The following is a 19,304-nucleotide window of genomic DNA, read 5'->3' on the forward strand; positions in this document are numbered from 1 at the left end:
GAAAAAAGTATTACAGGTTCTTACAGGTAAAAAAAAAAAAAAAAAAAAAAAAACCTTGGTAACTGTTGCCAACATTGATAATTCTAATAATAAATCAGCATATTAGAATCATTTCTGAAGGATCATGTGACACTGAAGACCAGAGTAATGGTGGGTGATGAAAATTCAGCTTTACATCACAGGAAAAAATAAATAAAATAGAAACCCTTATTTAGTGTATATTTGCAGTGTATATAATTGTAAGGTATTTGGTGTGTTCAATTTGAAGCAGCATTGCACTCGTAAAAATAAAGGTGCTTCACGATGCCATAGAAGAACCTGGTTTGTTTAAATGGTTCCATAAAGAACCTTTAACATCTGAAGAACCTTTCTGTTTCACAAAAGGTTCTTTGTGGCGAAAGAAGGTTCTTCATATTATAAAAAGGTAAAAAAATGAGATGGAACCTTTGACTGAATGGTTTTCTGTGGAACCGGAAATGGTTCTTCTATGGCATCGCTCTGAAGAACCTTTTAAAGCAACTTTATTTTTAAAAGTGTGCACAGACCGACTGATGTGCTGTATGATATCAAAGTACCATGAGAGTTATTTAAAGGCATGCAGAGCATCTGCTCTCTATAGCTCTCACTGTACTTTAATGTCAAACACTGATCGATCTGCACAATGTTGCATCAAGTCGAACACACCTATATACTCGCAAATGTAAGAAATATTAGACTTTTTTCTCCTCAGAAATTGACTTTAAGCCTATAACTCAGAATTGCAAATTTATGTGCTGCAATTTCGACTTTATAACTCACAATTGCAAGTTTATATCTTAGTTTTGAGAAAAAAATCTGAATTGTGAGTTTATGTGACTCAACTCTGAGAAAAAAGTCAGAATTGCAAGATGTGAACTTTTTGCGAGAAAAAAGTTACACGTGAGAAAAAAAGTAGCAATTACCTTTTTTATTATTTTATTCAGTGGTGAAAACAGGCTTCCACACTGTTATTATTAATTACCAAATAAAATAAATGGAAAAAAAAAAAAAAACATAAGATCTTATTTTAGCTAGTTAATTATTTAGTTTAACTCAGTATATTAAAATAACAATAAATAAATAAATAAATAAATAAATTAAATGAATTAATTAGTAAATTAAATTAAAACTAAAAATAATTACTAATAGAACTTTAACCAAAATTAACATTAAAGAAGAAAACAGTAAACTTTGCTGAAGTGATTGTTTTGAACAAGATATTATAAGATGTTAAGATATTATATAAACATTATTACTTTAGCTACAGTATAGTATTTGTGGGCATTTTGCCTCAGTGTGATCCCTCACCACCTTAGACATTTATATGATTTTAAAGAAAACAAACCACTTTTATAATTTACTTCAAAATGTGTTGCTCCATTAATGTTCCAATTAATTAATGCACATTGATGCCTGTATCAAATAAGCCCAAATTTGATTGAACAATAAATTTTGAAACAATAAAGTTATCAAAGCTCTCAAAATGTTTGTTTTTGTAACATGAACATTAATCAGACATGAGTATCAAACAGATTTACCTTCTTCCCTCCAGAGAATGTTGGCCACTAGATAGCATGAGAAAAAACAGAGGATAGTTAGTGGACAGCAGAGAAACACTAATGAATTTACAGTATGTACAATTGTATTAAGAGTGATTTCATTTTAATATGATCCCCTGAAAAACTTAAAGAATTAGTAATATTAGAAATAACGGCCACACAGATGGAAATGGGCTGATGGAAGGATTTAAAGCATGATTTTTGATTATATAATTGCAAAGGCTGATATTTTTTATTAAATAAATCAACGTGTAGCATGTTTCATGAAGCGCAGCACTGTCATCAAAGCAGCTCGATCGCTTCAGCTTCAACAAAAGAGAAGCTGCATAATGTCAGTCGAGAGTTTGAAATAACTTGCATTTGTGATCCGATGTGGCTTCATATCATAGATTAAGAAAAATATATTATCTTCTGCAAAAACAATTCTTTTTTTAATTTATTAATTACTGTTTTTACACTCTTAAAAATAAAGGTGCTTAAAAGGTTCTTCAAAGCAATGCCATAGAAGAATCATTTTTGGTTCCACAAAGAACCATCTCTTTCTTACCTTTTTATAATCTGAAGAACAATCTTTCGCCACAAAGAACATTTTGTGGAACAGAAAGGTTCTTCAGATGTTGAAGGTTCCTTATGGAACCATTTAGACAAAAAAGGTTCTTCTATGGCATCGTGAAGCACCTTTATTTTTAAGAGTGTACAATAGTAATTGTCCGTATTGTGATATTTTATTTAGTAATTCTAATAATCATAATTATTATTAGTCATATTAATATATAAAGTTGGTAACACTTTAGAATAGGTAACACTTATTCACTATTAACTATGACTTTTCCCTTAATAAATTCCTAATTTGCTGCTCATTAATGGTTAGTAAGTTAGTTGTTAAGTTTAGGTACAGTATTGGGTAGGATTAGGTATTTAGAATAAGGCATTAATATGTGCTTAATTAGTACTAATAAATGACTGATATTCTAGTAATATGCATGCTAATAAACAACTAGTTAAAAGACCGTAAAATAAAGTGTTACCATAAAGTTTGACCAAAATTGTGCAGCCCTACAAACAAGAACAAAAATACTGTTCTTTTCTTCGATCATTTTTTTGTTTGTGTGCTTTTTTTATTAGACAATCACAATTACATTTCATCCCCCCAAATTGAGCAGCCATAGTGGTAGGTGTTGATAGATGGTATTAGATGAGCCTGTGTTTTTCTGTAACATTCCTATATTCTGTACCACTGATCTGACTGATCTGAAACCCAGCAGACAGATATTACTGCAGCCTTTTTCCCAACACAGTGGACATGCAATATTCAGAAATGTGTCTGTGTCCATTCTAGTGATGTTTTTTAACAGCAACAATGCAGTTTTGAAGAATACAATAAAATAAATCAGAAGAAACAACTGCCAGGAGTGTTTCTCGACACTGTGAACAGCAGTCAGGAAATCTTTTGCGTTGAATTTTATTCATGTTTTCATGTGGATTCCTAAACAACTCAAGCTTACTATAAGCAATGTTTCATGGGGGGCAGTTGATGCATGTTATCAAAGTGAAACTTTACACTACTACTTTAATAAACTCATGACACATCAACCTGCTAGTTCCATGTAAGAGATATTAAAATGGCCTTGAGGTCTCTCAGGCCCCAAACATGAGGGTTAACATATCAAAGACTTTTTCAAAGGTCTTATTCGAGATGATTTAAATGCAAAAATTCTTAGCCTTTGTCCTCTTCATATGGAACTTGTCACCTGTCTTTTATTAGGCCTTTTATATTCAACAAGGACACTGGGTTAGAGAAAATATGGCTGGTTTATTATAATACCTCTGATACTGTGGAGCTCATAGACAGAAGTGTGTTTTGGACAGGGAACACTACCTTCATTTCTTCATGCAGATGTGTGTTTTATGTCTTATATTACTGACTAACACTTTTAGAATTGAGAAATAAGTCACGAGAGTAAGGTACTGATCTGTGATTGACTAAAACCGTGATTTTTCTTCAGTAGAACAGTAAAGATTTTTAGCTGAAACCGTGATTCTTGGTGATTCATAAAAAAAAAAACTTGAGTTAAAAAAGCATATCAAGGAACACAAAATAAATCCCTGTGAGCTCCTGATGTGATATATTGAGGTATTATGAAGTGAAACCTTTGGTCTGTGCAAGAAACTGAGCATTGTTTACAGCATTAGTAATACACAGCCTTAGGCAAATGATCCTAAGGGATGTTTGTTTTCTCAATAAATATTTTTTTTTTTTAAATCAGTTCTTTTAGATGAACCAGTTCACTAAATCGGACTGAACCATCTGAGACAGTTAATGGCTTGAGCAGCACAGATTTACAAGTTACTTAATTAAAACTCACTTTCAGACAGACACTCTGACTCAAAATGAGGCAAAAAAGTGGAATATCTAATCCTATGATGAAAAAAAAAAATGGACAGCTTCTGACTTTGAAAATCATCTTTACTGTTCCACTGAGGAAAAGTCAATAGATAATGTCTAGTTTCTTGCACAGACCGATCGTTTCACTTCATAAGAATTCAATATATCATCAGGAGCCACAGGTATTAAGGCCAGACACTGCAGGAGAATAGGGTAAAAAAAATAACTAACAGGTATCATCTTACTTACCCAGTTGATTGATTACACTGATAATTGCAAACTTATTCTAAAATGCTAGGTTTAAATATGCAAATGAGGCATTATTTAATGAAATGTGACCCTGGACCACAAAACCAGTCATAAGGTTAAATTTTACAAAACTGAGATATATACATCATATGAAAGCTCAATAAATAAGCTTTCTATTGGTATGGTTTGTTAGGATAGGACAATATTTGGCCGAGATACATCTATTTGAAAATCTGGAATCTAAGGGTGCAAAAAAATCAAAATACTGAGAAAATCACCTTTAAAGTTGTCCAAATTAAGTTCTTAACAATGCATATTACTAATCAAAAATTACATTTTGATAGGTTTACAGTAGGAATTTTACAAAAAATCTTCATGGAACATGATCTTTACTTAATTTTCTAATGATTTTTGACATAAAAGAAAAATCAATAATTTTGACCCATACTATGTATTTTTGGCTATTGCTACAAATGTACCCCAGCGACTTAAGACTGGTTTTGTGGTCCAGGGTCACATTTGCATGAATTTCTAGTACAAAAATCTAAACACTGGATGAAAAGTCAGTTTAAAATTCTTGTTTATTTTTTTGCCATATTAGAGTCAAATGTTTTTACAGAGGGGATTTTGAGTATCTTATTGTATCACTCCATAATTCCGAAAAAAAAAAAAAAAAAAAAAAACTTAGAATGGGCAGAAAACAAATCTGTATCAAGCAAATTATATATGAACAAATCCCTCTGTAAATCGCTCTGTGTGTCTTTAGTCTGAAAGTTTGGTTTAGTCTGAAAAAACACTTCATAAAAAACAAAAAGGCCAAAATCTCAAACTTGACAGGTGCATGAAATAACAGCATTTTTGCCTGCAGTGTCTTCCCTTAATTTTGTGTTGCATGATATGGCTTTTTTGACTCTCAAGTGACGATGGCTGCGGACTTGCATTTTATGAATCACCAAGTACTAGTTTCAGCTAAAAATCTTTTTTACTGTTCTACTGAAGTTATCTACATCTTGCATAGCCTGAGGATGAGTAAATTTACAGCCTATTTTCATTTTTGAGTGTACTATCTCTTTAAAGTTAGGGCATCTATCTACTAAAACCAGAATGATTTTAAAATGGCACCAGTGGACAGAAAATAATCTCCCATTTACACAGTGGGCACATTGAGATCTATAGACCTTCATTTACTGTAATTGAACACTGTAAATTTAACAGTCCAGAAAATGTCTGTAATTTCTGAAACAGGAATTAGCATGTGGGCACAGACACCACGGGGCTGTTCACATCTCCGGATGTTTATTGCTGTATGACCATTAAAACCTTATTAATGACAAACTGTCCTTTCTGCATTGGTGACTTCATTACATGTGAGCTGACTTGTAAATTCTTGCCAGTAATGACTGAACCAACAACCCACATTAAAGTGTGCACGAGTCTACCAGAACATCTATGGCCCTATTATTTCCACAATGTAGAAAATGTGGACAGAAACCAGTTGGATTTTACTGGAATTGTTCATGAATTTTAGATGGACAGAATGAAAGGATATTTGTTATGCCTTCATGTGATTAGCAGAAAAATTGAAAAACACATTAGAATTTCTGGAAAAAAATACTGTAAAATTACTGTAAAATAATAATAAGATAAATAATAATAAAAAATAAGTGTTTTTTATGAGTTTAGTTGATTTATAAAATGTAAATTTTAACTATTAAGATGGAATCCAAAAATAAATAAATAAATATATAAAAAAAAAGGGGGGGGGGGGGGGTCATAAAAAATAAAACGTCATTTTGGAAAATAATAAAATGGATTTAAAATGGACATTTCTCACATATACAATATATCATTATAACATGTAAGTAACCATACAAAATCATCACTCACGTGTCTTTCGTGCCGAGTCTTCCACAAACAGAGATGAGATGTCTTCATCCACGCCAACCTCGTTTCTAGCGATGCAGGTATAAGCCCCAGTGTCTTCATAACGCACACTACCGATGTGAAGCTCACTGCCATTTGCTGAAGAAATACAACAACCAACAGTTGGATCAACAACAGACTAATTCCTGTATTTCCTATGTAATACAAACACACACAAACCATAGAAAAACACCTCCAACAAAACCAACAAGCAACTGCAGGGCAATAACATAAATCTCAAAAGTAAGTTTGAGGTGTTTGTTTCCACAGTTGACCAATAACATTTTTCATTGACAGAGCTTTGGGTGAAGGCATTGTTAAAACCCATAAAGGTTTCCCTGTGGTGCAGCTAATACTGTGCCAAGTTATAAACTCCAATACTTGGATTTATTGAGTGTCTGTTTTTTCAGCAGAAATGGTTTTCTTCAAAAACGACCAAAAGAAGGAAAGGTAAAGTTGGCAGAATGTGCATTTCAAGCCACTGGCATGACTTTTCCATATAATATAAATAAACTGTAAAAAAATTGGTAACACTTTAGTATAGGGCCCAATTTGCACTGTTAACTATTTGGTTATTAGCATACATATTACTAGCACATTGGCTGTTTATTAGTACTTATAAAAGACATATTCTGCATTACCATAGTCTTAATCCTAACCAATACCGAAACTATTAAGAAGCAGCAAATTAGGAGTTTATTGAGGGAGGCAAATGTCATAGCTAATGGTTTGTTAATAACGAGACCTTAAAATAAAGAGTTTTTGGCAGGTTACCCAAAAAATGATTTCTAAATAATTTTGTTTTATTCTGAGCACCCCTAGTTTTTTATGCTGTAGTAAAGTCCAAAAATGACAAACAGCACTTTTAAAGGAACACTCCACTTTTTTGGAAATAGGCTCATTCTCCAACTCCCCTCCTCCAAGTTAATTTGAGTTTTACCGTTTTGAAATCCATTCAGTCATTCTCCTGTTCTGGCGATATCACTTTTGGCATAGCTTAACATAGATCATTGAATCCTATGAGACCAATATAGCACCACGTTCAAAAATGACCAACAAGTTTCGCTATTTGTCCTATTTAAAACTATTTGCTGCCATAATATGGACACAGCAGGCACAGTAATATCACGCAGCGCCTGAAATTAGTTCCCAGCTAGGTAACTTCCAATGTGACCGGCTTTTTTGAAATTGTGACCGAATTTCAGGCGCTGCGTGATATTACTTCGCCTGCTGCGTCCATATTACAGCAGCAAACTTCCTTGACTATTACGCCGGAATGGGAGTGTAGTTCCTAATCTTATCAGCCTAGAAAATCACAGCTTTACATTTTCCTCTGGTCTTAGTGCATAATATAACTACAGAAGTGTCAGGTTTTAAATAGGACAAATAACGAAACTTGTTGGTCATTTTTGAACGTGATGCTATATTGGTCTCATAGGATTCAATGATCTATGCTAAGCCTTGCTAAAACTCAACTTATTAACTCGGGGGAAGTGTAGCTTGTCTCATCTCTGACCATTTTTCATACAGTCATGTGGTTATTATACGAACCATGTAAACACTGCAGTGCTATTCTGGAATTAAAACTGGACAGAAATGTTTTTAGCACTGGCCGTATGAGTGACGTTGCGGGTGGCTGCTCTCTCACAACAGAACGACACTCAGCTGCAGTCACTTACAGCTCATCAGGGCCCAGCATGCCATCCCGGTCAGCCAGAGAACTCACACAGAAACACACTAGCCACTTTCTCTTTACCTCTGCCAGAGCAAAACTGAGCATATCTCAGATACTATATTGCATGGATACAAAGATGTAATTTTGACCCTGCGTGAATTATTCATTTGGGTCATATTTTTTTCCAATAAAATTATTAATTTATATAGTAACACTAGAACAAACAATGAACAACTCTATTTATATTGACTAACATTAACATGTTAATAAATCATGTGATAGATCATGTTCATGTTAATGTATTAACTAATGTTAACAATTAACACCTTGTTACAGTTAATGCAATAACTAATGTTAACTAATAGAACCTTACTGTCAAGTGTTACAATTTAAATGCAAGTACATAGTAGTTAGTCACTTAATATAAAGTGAGAGTTTTATTATGCTGTGTGATTTTTAAAGGCTTGTTGGGATGTTTGTGAAAGCGCACACACTCTCACACAAAATGTTACTTTGATGGTTTCACTTTTATTCTTATTGAGCTTTGATGCTAATTAAATTCATCTTTAAAAACACTGAAAATGACTTTGCTTTCATTAGCAAATGGATTTCATGAATAAATAATTTTTCAGTCATTAAAAAGGTCTCCGACAACTTTTCTCCATCGTTTAATGATACGTGAGCGTCGGCTATAGGATTTTTGTGTCTGAGTCGTGACTGGCCTTTCGTGAAGCGTTTCCACAAGCTCATATCAGTGTCTATGCAATTCATCACACATGACACTGCAGCTGCGGTTACTGATGAGATCACATTTACAGAGTCATTCCTTATGACATCACCTCAAAGATTCTGCCATTCTGTCACCAAAAGAAAATCTGTGTTTGCAGTAATAATGAGCATGAAGCTAATTACGCAGCATTACAGATAAACTCGCAAACCTCAAATCAAAGCGGCACTTGTAAACTGAGAAGAGAAGCTGATGTTGTGTGTGTGTGTGAGAGACGTCTCAGGACGGCTGCTTTGCGTGTTTTGTCAGAGCTTTGTGAAGTTCAGCGGGTTCTCAGATGCTTGGCTCACCTCTGATGCTGTCTTGATCACAGCACCAGCATCTCTGAACGCCGTCTGTGTCACACGCACGCTTTCATGTGGTGTCAGAGATCACATACAAGCTGAAGAGTTCACTCTCTCTCTCGCTCGCACTTCTTCACTTCACCTTCATTCTCTCATCTCCACTACTTTCCCATCTGTTTATTGATCTCATTCTATCTGTTATCTAAATACAGACTCAATTTAAATGGGAGCTTCTCACCACTTGCGAAAAGTTCATACTTCTTATATGAATTTATATTTCAATGCAGTGGGTTTTAGACATGAAATAATGGCCACACTTTATTTTAGGGACCAATTCTCACTATTAACTACAACATTTTTTTCAATAAACTGCTAATTTGCCGCGTATTATTAGTTAGTAAGGTAGTGGTTAAGTTTAAGTGTTAAGAGATTAGATGCTCTAATATACTCATGCAGAATAAGACTTTATATGTGCTGTATAAGTACTAATAAAATGCCAATATTCTAGTAAGAGATTGGGGATGAAATTTTTTTTGTTTGAGCATCAGTAACTCAGTGGTTGTTTGTGCTAGATCTTCTCAAACTTTGATATGATAGCCACATTTGTCTACTACAAATAAAAATCAATTGGACGTGTACTGCATAATCACAAATTATGTGAGTTATTGTCAAATACAAAGAGGTCCGTTGTTACAACCTACCTCACTACACTCTTAAATATAAAAGTTCTTCACGATGCCATAGAACAGGGGTTTTCAAACCTGTCCTGGAGCCTCCCCTGCCCTGCACATTTTGCTTGTCTCTCTCATCTAATACACCTGATTCAAATCATCAGCTCATTAGTAGAGACTGCAAGACCTGAATTGGGTGTGCCTAATAAGGGAGACATACAAAATGTGCAGGGCAGGGGAGGCTCCAGGACAGGTTTGAAAACCCCTGCCATAGAAGAACCTTTCTGTCTAAATGGTTCCATAAAGAACTTTCAACATCTGAAGAACCTTTCTGTTCAACAAAAGGTTCTTTGTCGCAAATAAGGTTCTTCAGATTGTAAAAAGGTAATCAATATATGGTTCTTTAAGGACCTTTGACTGAATGGTTCTTTGTGGAACCAAAAATGGTTCTTCTATGGCATCCGCTTGAAGAACTTTTGAAGCACTTTATTTTTAAGAGTGTACTGAGGTGAGTTCAGTGCTTTATTTGTAAATGAATAATTGCCGGATCCAAAACAGCAGTTAAAAGCAGTTTTCCCAGTCTGTTCAAAAACATCACTAAATGTTGATGCCACAACTACCAGTATAAGTACATTGTTTACAAGTTCTGCATGAACCTAACTACATTCTAGGGCACAGTTTTTCAAACCCTGGGTCAAAAATAGGTCGCAGGATGATGGAAAATGTAGCCTATATGTAAGGTACATTAAAAATAAAATTTGTTGTCATAACAATAAAATACAACAATAGTCTAAATATGAAAGGTATAAATATGCTAAATATATCTGACTTAAATAATTAACACATGTAAAACAGATGCGAGGCGTGGCGTGGCGCTGCGCAACAAGTTCACGAAAAGCAAACCGAGAACTGAGATGACAGAATGCGCATCCTGTTTGTCTGCTTTATTTGACAAAAACACAAATGTTTTGTTTTCACTGTGACATTTTGCGGTTTTGAATTATGTCCAACTCTTGACCAAAACGAGTGGGATACTTTATGTCTCAGCTATTAAATCGTGCCAGCGTACCATGTACACACACACACACACCACATATTCTAGCACTTCAAACTTGACATTTCAGTCTCTACATTATCAAAATAAAATACAGTCAACCAAACATATAAAATTTTACTCTGGTCAATTTAAATAGTCCGTAGCCTAGTATAACCGGTCCACGCTGCTGAAGAGGATTTTTGCTGAAAAGTTTATCATTCAAATACACTGGGAATATGGAAAGGTTTGGATTTGTGCCGAATTACAGAGGTACGTGAGCCCAATGTCTGGTACTTTCAGTTTCGCTTTGTTTTAGTTTCTTAGCTTTATATATATTTTTCAATTATTTGTTTTGGAGTCAGAGGAATTAACATATACCTATGTATAGTGTTTATACAATATTTCCCTTGATTTGGTATTATTTCTGACATTATTAACTCTCTCTCTAAATATTTTGCTGCTCACTAAATATGTTTTGCGAGCAGTGCATATTTGCAAAGAGTGGGTTAAGCAGAAAGCACCAATCAATGAGAGTGACTTAAAAAAGCTGATTGGTCGAAAATATGTTGAGGACCAATACATATCCTCCAAATACATCTACATAAACCCATGCTTGCTCTGTCTCATATGCACGCACAAACTGTCACAATCTAATACGCTTGTTAATGTCGGATCTTTAAAAATAAATACTGGAACTCAAAAATCAGGCAGGATCCGGTCTCCCCTATGCATGGTAATAAGCAACTAGTTAACAGTGAGAATTGATTCTAATATACATAATTTTCTAAATGTGGTGTGGCATGCTGAACCACAACTACTGTAAATGGCCATTTGCTAATTCTAGTAGAATTATAATGCATGCAGTGTTTGTCAATAAAGAGACTTTCGTCACAGTGCAGGGCTGTTCTAAATATACAAAAAAGTGAAATAAATAGCCACCAGTTCCAGGTTCTGATATTGAGGATATGCATTCAATTCATATACATTTCAACACTATGTATTAAAGCTGATTAAAATAAACCATATTATGCATTAACCTATTAAATACGGAATGTGGGCATGAAGGGCATGAACAAAACCTCAGAAAACAGAGCTGTGGTCTAGCGATTTGCGCACACTCTTAAACTTCAATTTAAAATTTTTGAATTTTTAACAGGTTACATTTTTTTTTAAAGATAAAACCTATGAAACTTCCTGCCTTTTATGTTTTTTTTTTTTCAAATGACTTTTATATTAGATTTTTTTTTGTATTTTACTTATGTCCCAGAGGCAGACTTTCCCTTTTAAACTGAAAATCCATCATAAAATATGAATGCCAGTATCTATTTATACTGAGTGCAAATATCCAACCTGGCTGTCAAAGACTCTTTTTTTTTTTTCCCAACTCTGCACACCACTGATATTCCACTTTGACTATAAACGGCATATAAGGAGACAGTGAGTAAAGTGCGATGACTAAGAAAAGTGTGTTGACAACTAAGAAAAATTAAAGCGAATGTCATTTAAGCATGAAAAGTTTTTTTTCAATATGTAAAATGAGAGCTGAGAGCAATACGTAACTGTGAGATTAGCTATAGTAAGAAAAATGAGTGAGTCATACTGTATATTTAAAATGTCATTTCCACCACAGAATGCTATTAATATGTATATCATTTGAGATGCACTGTAAGTAACAGTGACAAATAAATGGTTTTATTATAACTGTTTGCTGTAGACAAATTCCCGTACTGAGACAATCTTACATAGGAGTTTATTTTTTTAAAGGACAAAAGTGCCTATACCTGGAAAAATACAGGGTATTAATGTATTTTTGCTCAACATGCATTTCTCGTGGCCACGAGTTTAATGAATAAACCAACCTGCGTGACATTAGTAACCCAGAATTATTTGAGATATTTCGTTTTGAGTTTAGAAATTGTTTGCCTATATTAATTGTTATAGAAATTAATACAATATGAAATAATTATACAGGCGATGCTGTATATGCTAATGCTGTCTGTGCACAATGTAGACAGCTTTCACAAGTGTTTACATGTATTACATGTTGGCCTACTTCAAATTAAATAGCCCTGCAAGAAACATTTCATGCATCCCACAATCTTGTCCATTGACTAACCTTCTTTTTTTCCCATTATATTTGTATTATTCGTTTGTATTCGTTATTTTTTCCTTCATTTTGATCTTGTTACATAACATTCTGAATGTAAATGATACTGTAAAGGTGCTATGACTGGGGTTTTTACTGGAATGCAGTTTAAAGGTTAAATTTAACATATATTGTATTTTATTAAGTCTAACTAATAGACAAATAACTGAAGAGTGAATCATTCACGTAGTTTCATTTGGAAATAATTTATCGTCACACAGTAAAATAGGCCTACATTCCTTCTCTTAACTAAAGAATTGAACATATAAAATATGAATTGAACATATTTTATTTTGTTTAGTCTAATTAACAGACTAGACTATATAAATATTAAACTGTTTTACTGAGAAATGAATCATTCACGTAGTTTCATTTGTAAATGAAAACATCATGTATCGTCACACACGGGGATAAATACAATCAAAAAGTCAAAACGAAATTGGCATAATTGTCAGGCGTTAAAAATAAATAGCCCTAACCAGGTATTGAAATAATAATAACCTATAATAAGAATAAATAATAAGTGATTTAGAGCTATCTACTTTTTTCTTTATTGTGAATCGCTTAACCTAAATAACTTTATATATGCTATTTGGCATATATTTAGCAAATATTGTGAACTACAATTATGCCAATAAAGTTTTGACTTTATGATTGTATTAATGCCCGTGTGTGACCATACGATTTACAAATGGAACGTGAATGATTCACTCGACAATGAAACACTATATAGGTTATAATTAGACTAAAAATGAATATATGCCATATAGTATAATCAAAGCTTTCATGGCATGTCAGCATTTATCATTTAGATTCGGAATGTTAAGAGATCGAAATTAAGGGGGGCATACTGAATATAAACGAATAATACATTTATTACAGAAAAAAAGGATCAATTAATGGATAAGACTTAAGGATGCATAAAATGTTTCTTGCAGGGCTATTTAATTTGAAGTACTTATATGTAATAAATTCTTGATAAACTTTTGAATGCTGTCTACATCGCGCACAGACATTCGCATATACAGCATTGCCTATTGTTAATATATAACTTAATATTGCATTAATTTCTATAACAATTAATAAAAACATTTCTTAACTCAAAATAAAAAATATTAATAAACCTATCTCTGATAATCCTGGGTTATGGTTACGCAGGTTTGTTTATGCGTTAAACATAAGGATGTCGTTACCTCGACAAAATAATCTTGTGGCCACGACATAATATGACATTCCCAGGAATTAATATCTCGTGGCAATGACAAAAAGTAATATGACGTTCCTAGGAATTCATTTGTGTGGCCACGACAAACATAAGTGAACCGAAGGTGTCCCCTCCAGGTTACCGTACCTTTTAGTTTGCAGCAATGTTTTCAGCCTGCTCCAGTCCAGTGCGTTACATGACTGCCCCCTACTGATCATGTCTTTCCTATGTCATTGTATTTTCCGTGTTCCTTTGGAATACACCGGCGTCACGCGAGACCACTTTACTTCCCGCGCGCATTTTAAATGGCCAGATCTGTACCCTCAAGAAATATTATTTTGTCATATAAAAAAATCCAATATATTTAAACTACGGATTTGCAAACTTTTTTGTAAATCAAATATTTATTTGAATAATTTAAGAATTAATTTGCATATGATTATCATTAATGATCAAGATCAGGATTATCAGAATGACAGGCAGGTAAACAAATAAAATATTGAATCATTTATATGTTTTTATTTTAAAACAATGGAGCTTTTGTGTACTGTATAATGAAATATTTCTTTCATAAATAATTGTAACCAAAGTTAAAATGCATTATATTTTTTGATTGTTTGCTTGTCATGTGTTTTAATGCAGTACACTGGTGTAACAATAAATTGAGAAGTATCATAATGTATTATAACTGAAATCAATGTATTATTCATGAAATCAATGCATTATAAGGTGCATTGCGAGTTTGTAGTTGACTGTTTACCTTGTGTTGTCTATGAGTATAAATCATGAGTCGTTTTTGAGTTGGCATCAATGCGCTTACAAGTCTATCCATCTTTCCATACAGCACAAAACAAAAACCAGTCGACACAAAATGACACATTGTGTCTCCACGCTGAGCTAGGCCTGTTATTTGTCATCCGGCGAAAGTGAATTTTTCAGTCTTTGTGATAAAACCATCTTTTATCTTGATGCTGTAAATATTTCTGTGGACACAAACAGAAACAGGAGAGCTTGAAAAGAGCACTTCTAAAATATTAATGCGTGAGGGAAATGAAAGCAGACAGACATGCCCAATAAACGGCCAGAGAAACACAAACGCTAGAAACCTGTACCTCTCTTCACCACTTAAAGGGGTCCTATTATGCTGTTTTACAAAGTCTTTATTTTGTTTTGGGGGTGCACTAGAACATGCTCTCATGCTTGGTGGTTCGAAAAACACATTTTTTCTCACATAATTTACATTATTACAATAGCTTTCTCCCCAGGCTGGCACAAATAGCTCAATTAGTTCTGGGTTTGATGAAGGTCTGCCTTCCAAAAAGGCTGTTGTGATTGGTTAGCAGTCCCACTGCGTTGCGATTGGCGAACAGCTTAGACTGCGTTTCAGTCCTGTCATGCCCCTTCACAAAGCAGCAAGTTCAGTGTACAACTGTGCAAGCTAGATTAAACTGATTCTTACATTTTATATATAGATATTTTTCTTACAAATACTCATTGGATTGCTAAAAGGGGGCTTTTACTGACCTTTTACTTCATAAGCGGTTTTATTTACTGTGTAAATGCTTGGAAATAATATTTAACGTTTTCAAGTCTATTCATTATTTGTAGCACGCAAGTCTCAGCCTAAAAATTTTGTTAATTTTATGATAAAACACAAACAATAAATGTGTTTTTACGCTATTTAATTTGTAGCGAGATAACTGTATTCGCCTCAGATCAAGCAGCATGTGAATCAATGATATTTTCCTTTTTAATATTTGCAGCACAAAATAAACATGAAAAATGTCAACAAAACATCTTGTGAATCATGTCATCAGTAATATATAATAATAGTAACATTTAGCCTATCTCAGAAAAGCCAATAAGCCTATAACTTTGCCAGCTTTGTTTTATTTTTCTCATAAACCAACCAGTTACTGAGTTGAAGCCAACGTTTTTATTGCTGTTTTTCATGTTAAATGTGAAGACGGGTTTGATGACACTGACTTTTTTTGCTGTTATTGGTCGGAATTTTTTACACTGACTTTATGCAATATAGGCTAACATGAATTTTTTCTTGTTAGTAAATTAAAGTAGTAATTTAAAGCATTCTATAGATACATTTATCATGTGAGGCAAATATTCACGAGAGTTTCAGATCATTTTTGTGAAGCGCTCCTCTTCAAGACAGAGATGGCAGAAAACCCATGTTTGTTTTCTTTGGCTATTACTAAAGCATAATGTTTTGTTGATATTGTGAGTGCACACAAATACAAGTAGATACATTTTGCAGTTCCGAATGATGTATTACTTTTACCTTTATGAACAAAAATGATGGCGTATTTTAGGTTTCCACTATTATTAAGAAAAAATGCAAGTGATCGCGCTGGTGATTCCATGTCCTGCAACACGCGCTTTAGCTTCCACTCTCCTCACAAACGATTGGATATGCGTCTAACAGCGCACATTTATCTAGGCTAAATGTTTAAATTAATATTGTGAAATGCATCAAGTGTTTTATGTCTACAGATTTTATTTTAGGCAAGGCTAAATTGATCAAATATGCTCAACTCATTGTCACTGGCCGCTTGGTCATTACTTTAAAAAACAAAAGCTTGTATTTAACAAACATAAAATATTCCAAACATATTTCTAAATTAACGTAATAAAGAAACTAAATGAAATCTAGTCACTTTGCCATTAAAATCCAAAACTTAAATATTTGAACGGCTGCAACACATGCTCTGTTCTGATAAGCTGTCGGACAAGGCCAGGGCTGGCCCCTGCCTAGGATGCATGGAGGGTGAGTAAATAATATGCTACAGTAGTGTTGGTCCCATCATCAGCCTGCGAGATCGCTGATACATACATGACATGTCTACAGCGTAGCTCCGACATGGACACTGATGATTGTTAGTCTAGTTAATGCTTGTATTTACATCAACCATGGCACCGCATGTGTTTCGACCCTCTATATCACACACATCAATGGTGTGGCTCCAGCACAGGGACCACAGCAGTTCACGGACACTTTAGTCAATGCTCGCATTTATAGGAGCAGCTCGCAATTATTCAGCAGCTCGCTGAAGCACCCCAAAAGCAGCTGTCCATGCTACATCACTAAAGTTAAGCGAATACCCTACCTCGTCCTCCCCACCCACCAACAATTTGAATTTCCGTAGGCAGGATTTAATTGAATGATATTTTGTGATATCATAGCATCCGGAAAACAAATGCTGTAGTCCAAAGTAGCCGTTCAATGTAGTTCTTGAAAAGGGATTTAAAAAAAAAACAAAAAAAAAAACTAAATATCTCCCTTTGGAGCGGACTTTGAGATTTGTAACCTTGTAGATGTTTTTATGGCCAAATATACACACCACACACTGGGTAAAATTCAAAAAGTGAAAAAGCATAAGCATAGGACCCCTTTAACAATCTGGTAAACCTCAACAGAAAAAATAAATAAGCCAGTCTGCTGCAAAATGATAGAGCTGAAACAAATAAATGAGAGAAATGAGACCTTGAAGGTCTCGTCTTTTCATACAGAACTTAAGTAGCACAAGCATCTGATCCAAATAACAGCCTATTACAGAGTGTAATGGACCGCACTCAACCAATAAAGTGCTTTCTAATAAGGGGCTACTCTGTAAACAATACAGCACCGCACCGGAATCGACAGGCCCCCTCCAAACGAGCCCATTTGCCTGGGCCCGCTATCGTCATTTCATGGACTGTTTTTATTATTATCATCATCGTCCTTGCAGGGAGCCGCAAATTCACTCCCACAGCAGTGAGGGCTGCCAGCAACCACTGAAACGACAGCTGTAATCCACTGCTGCGTCAGAGGGGCGTACAGAGGATATTTTTCATATGCTTCGTTACATGATCTGCCCATTACACATCTGTCTGTTTATCTACCCGTGCCACTGTCTGCCTTTATCTGCTTCCCGAGAAGAAGGGCCGAGGTTCGTACCGAGAAGTGAAATCTGCTTGGATCCGTGCGGCTGCAGGTCCAGGCCGTTCTTCAGCCAGGTGAGTTTAGGGTTTGGAATACCATCTGCATGGCAGTGCAAGCTGGCAGCGACGCCTGGTTCCTGGGCCTGAGTCTCTGGATAGACCAGGATTACTGGAGGCACTACAAGGACAAAGAGACAGAAGCAGACTGTGAACAACAGAGAAAGTGATTCATGTCCAGAACAATTGCTTTGTTTTGGATTCCCCTCCTTGTGTTTGTCAGAACCGCTCTTTAAATGAAATAAATGTGAGGGGATTTGAGCCGCACACACGCTTCCCGTCTCAAGGTTCCTCGTGCGGCTGTATCGCACTTCAATTAGACAAAACAAGCTCTCCAACAATCACGCTTATTGTCTCTGTTAATTGAAAACCCAGTATTTTTTTTCATAATACAGCAAGTGAAACGGGATTGTTATCTTTGTTTTCAATACAGAGTTTGTTTATATCCCTTTATATGCCTCGATGAAGAAAGATGCCTTGTAATTGAATGGTTGAATGATCAAAAGGTGAAAACTATTTTTTTATTGCAATGCAATTTCACGTGGGTTGAAAGAAAACAAATAGCTCCTTTGTTCAGTAGCAGTTATTATATTTGTTGTTGGTAAAAACATAACAATACTAGCTTGTCCACAGTAGCGGATCAGTCTGGTGCCCTTTGATAGGTGGCTGCTTTCAAATGCTCCCATATTTGAGCGAAGAGCATTTAATTGAATTTTGATTTAGCAGCATTGAGCATTCTAGCCAATCACAAATAATGTTTGTTGAACTTATGAACTTAGTGGCCAGTCAGAGGCGTTTTAGTTAGAATCAGCTCAATACCCCAGAGTTTGCTCATTGTGAATGAGCAGAGGTTTTTGTTATAACCCACAAAGTATACTGGTACAGTATAGACCGATTTTTTTTTTATTATGACAGGAGTTTTTATTCACTCAGTGAGCTTGCACTGCGGCTGAACTGAAGAACTATCGACTTCATTGGCTATAAAAGGAGCATCTTTGCTCGCTTTCTGTATATAACCTTGCTCACTTTTTCATATTATAATGCTTTCATAATTTGAATAAAAGTTTTTTATGCTGCAACGTACACGTTGCAAAGTTTTTAGGAGTCACAACTGTATTAAAATGCAGGACTGAATGCATTAAACATCAGAAAAGCTGACTGAGATGATACCAAGAAACCAGACATAATAATGTTATTAGCAAAATATCCAAGCTTTCACTAGGTTGCACACAAAATCATTACATGAATAGAAACTAGTTGTGTAGTCCTGAAATAAAAGTAAATGTAAATGTTTCTATGTTGCTGGTTTATTAGTAAAATTATTTTAAATAAATAAATAAATAAAAACAAATAAATGTAGTTCACTCTAAAAT

The 19,304-nt window shown here is 34.6% G+C and overlaps 1 protein-coding gene across 1 annotated transcript in view; it reads right to left on the reverse strand.

Annotated features, from left to right (window-relative positions):
• The window catches only part of fstl4 (follistatin-like 4), a 264,025-nt gene that overhangs the window by 23,080 nt on the left and 221,641 nt on the right, over positions 1 to 19,304 (reverse strand). Inside the window, exons 9-11 of the mRNA XM_073824962.1 lie at positions 17,891 to 18,052; positions 6,100 to 6,234; positions 1,557 to 1,583 (exon numbers count right to left, since the gene is read on the reverse strand). Coding sequence (XP_073681063.1) covers positions 1,557 to 1,583; positions 6,100 to 6,234; positions 17,891 to 18,052 — 324 coding nt within the window. The remainder of the gene's footprint in view (positions 1 to 1,556; positions 1,584 to 6,099; positions 6,235 to 17,890; positions 18,053 to 19,304) is intronic.

Source organism: Garra rufa, chromosome 19 (assembly GCF_049309525.1).
Source record: "Garra rufa chromosome 19, GarRuf1.0, whole genome shotgun sequence".
NCBI lineage: Eukaryota > Metazoa > Chordata > Actinopteri > Cypriniformes > Cyprinidae > Garra > Garra rufa.